This window comes from Parus major, chromosome 21 (genome assembly GCF_001522545.3).
Source record: "Parus major isolate Abel chromosome 21, Parus_major1.1, whole genome shotgun sequence".
In the NCBI taxonomy this organism is placed as follows: Eukaryota; Metazoa; Chordata; class Aves; order Passeriformes; family Paridae; genus Parus; species Parus major.
The window spans coordinates 1,407,332-1,408,781 of record NC_031789.1 but is presented as its reverse complement, the minus strand read 5'-3'; the positions used below and the strand labels follow the sequence as shown (position 1 = coordinate 1,408,781).

The 1,450-nt window shown below is 58.6% G+C and overlaps 1 protein-coding gene across 1 annotated transcript; it reads left to right on the top strand.

Annotated features, from left to right (window-relative positions):
• Window positions 1–169: 169 nt before the first annotated feature.
• On the top strand, window positions 170–1,448 carry LOC107213517 (phospholipase A2, membrane associated-like; the record flags this gene model as incomplete). The annotated part of the gene is made up of 3 exons (XM_015648015.2): window positions 170–313; window positions 943–1,087; window positions 1,271–1,448. Coding segments are annotated over exons 1-3 (462 nt in total), but the record flags the coding sequence as incomplete, so codon positions are not given.
• Between the last annotated feature and the right edge of the window lie 2 nt (window positions 1,449–1,450).

Here is a 1,450-nt window from a genome sequence, read left to right as displayed (position 1 = left end):
GGTGGGGTAAGGAGAGGGGATTTCACTGCCTTGGTGCTCCCCAGGGCACAGGGGGAGAGCTGCAGGTTTCAGGCAGGACAAACCACCCTGTCCCACATCCCCAAACAGGGGTACAGAAGCTTGGGGGGTTCACTGGGTGATGCCTTGCAGAGCTGTGTGCCCACAGTGACACGAATGTCACCCGAGGCACTGCCCTGGCTCCCTGTCCCTGCTGGGGCACTGCAGGAGCTCCTGGATCATCAGCCATCCTTGTTCCCTCTCCAGGGCAGCCCCAGGATGAGGAATCTCCTCCTTGCCGTGCTCCTGGCTTGTGGTAAGTGTCCTGCTGTCCCCGGCCAGGAATCCACCTACAAACCCTGAGTCTCTGTGCACAATTCAGGTTTTGGTTTAAACCTGGCAGGTTCTCTCCAGAGCTTTGTGTAGAACTGCTGCAGTCCTGGAGGGCCCAGTGATGGGGGGGCTTTGGAATGCTGAGATCCATATTTATTTTGGGAGGCTCTGGAGCCCTGTTGTCACCTTTCCTACCTGTGCCAAGCCCATGGCTGATCCTGGTTGGTGATGGGTGATTGCAGTTTGCAAAATACCTCATGTAAAAATATCTTTATTTTTACAGCCAGAGGCTGTAAAAGCCAGACTGAAAAATCCATCCTCCCCCTGGCACAGGGTGCCCAGAGAAGCTGTGGCTGCCCAAATCCTGGAAGTGTCCAAGGCCAGGTTGGGTCTTGGAGCAACCTGGGATAGTGGAAGGTGTCACCCATGGCAGGAGGTGGAACAAGACAGGCTTTGAGCTTCCTTCCAGCCCAAACCATCCCATGATTCTGTAATTCCATAATTCTGGAAGTTCAAATCCTGCAAGTGCAGGTTTCCAGCAATGCCAGACCAGTTTAATGCCCCTGCCTGGTGTAAAGTTCCCTGTTCCTGAGCCCATCCTGTGCCCCCCAGGGCTGCTCCCGGCTGGCACCAGCGTCCTGGAGCTGGAGAGGATGATCAGGGTGGCCACGGGCAGGAGTGCCCTGCTGTCCTACAGCTGGTACGGCTGTTTCTGCGGCATCGGGGGCTCCGGGACCCCCGTGGATCCCACTGACAGGTGAGACCCCACAGCAGTAAAGCCCCTCACTGCCTGCCTTGCAGCGCTGGGGGGCTTTGTACCCCTCCCCAGCTGTTGTCTCGCTCCCTCCCCTTCCCTTGAATTTGAGGCTGGACCTTTCCCTGTGCTCCGGCTGTGGTGAGGGAGGGTTTGGGGCCGAGGTTTGATGTGGTGTCCCCGCAGGTGCTGCCAAGCCCACGATTGCTGCTACAGGAGGCTGAGGGAGGGCAGGTGCAGCCCCCTCCTCACCCCCTACAGCTTCACCTCCTCCAACGGGAGCATCACCTGCAGTGAGTACCGAGAGGGCAGGGGGAGCATCCCCGAGACAGGGGAGCATCCCCCGGGGAAATCCAGGGTGGATCC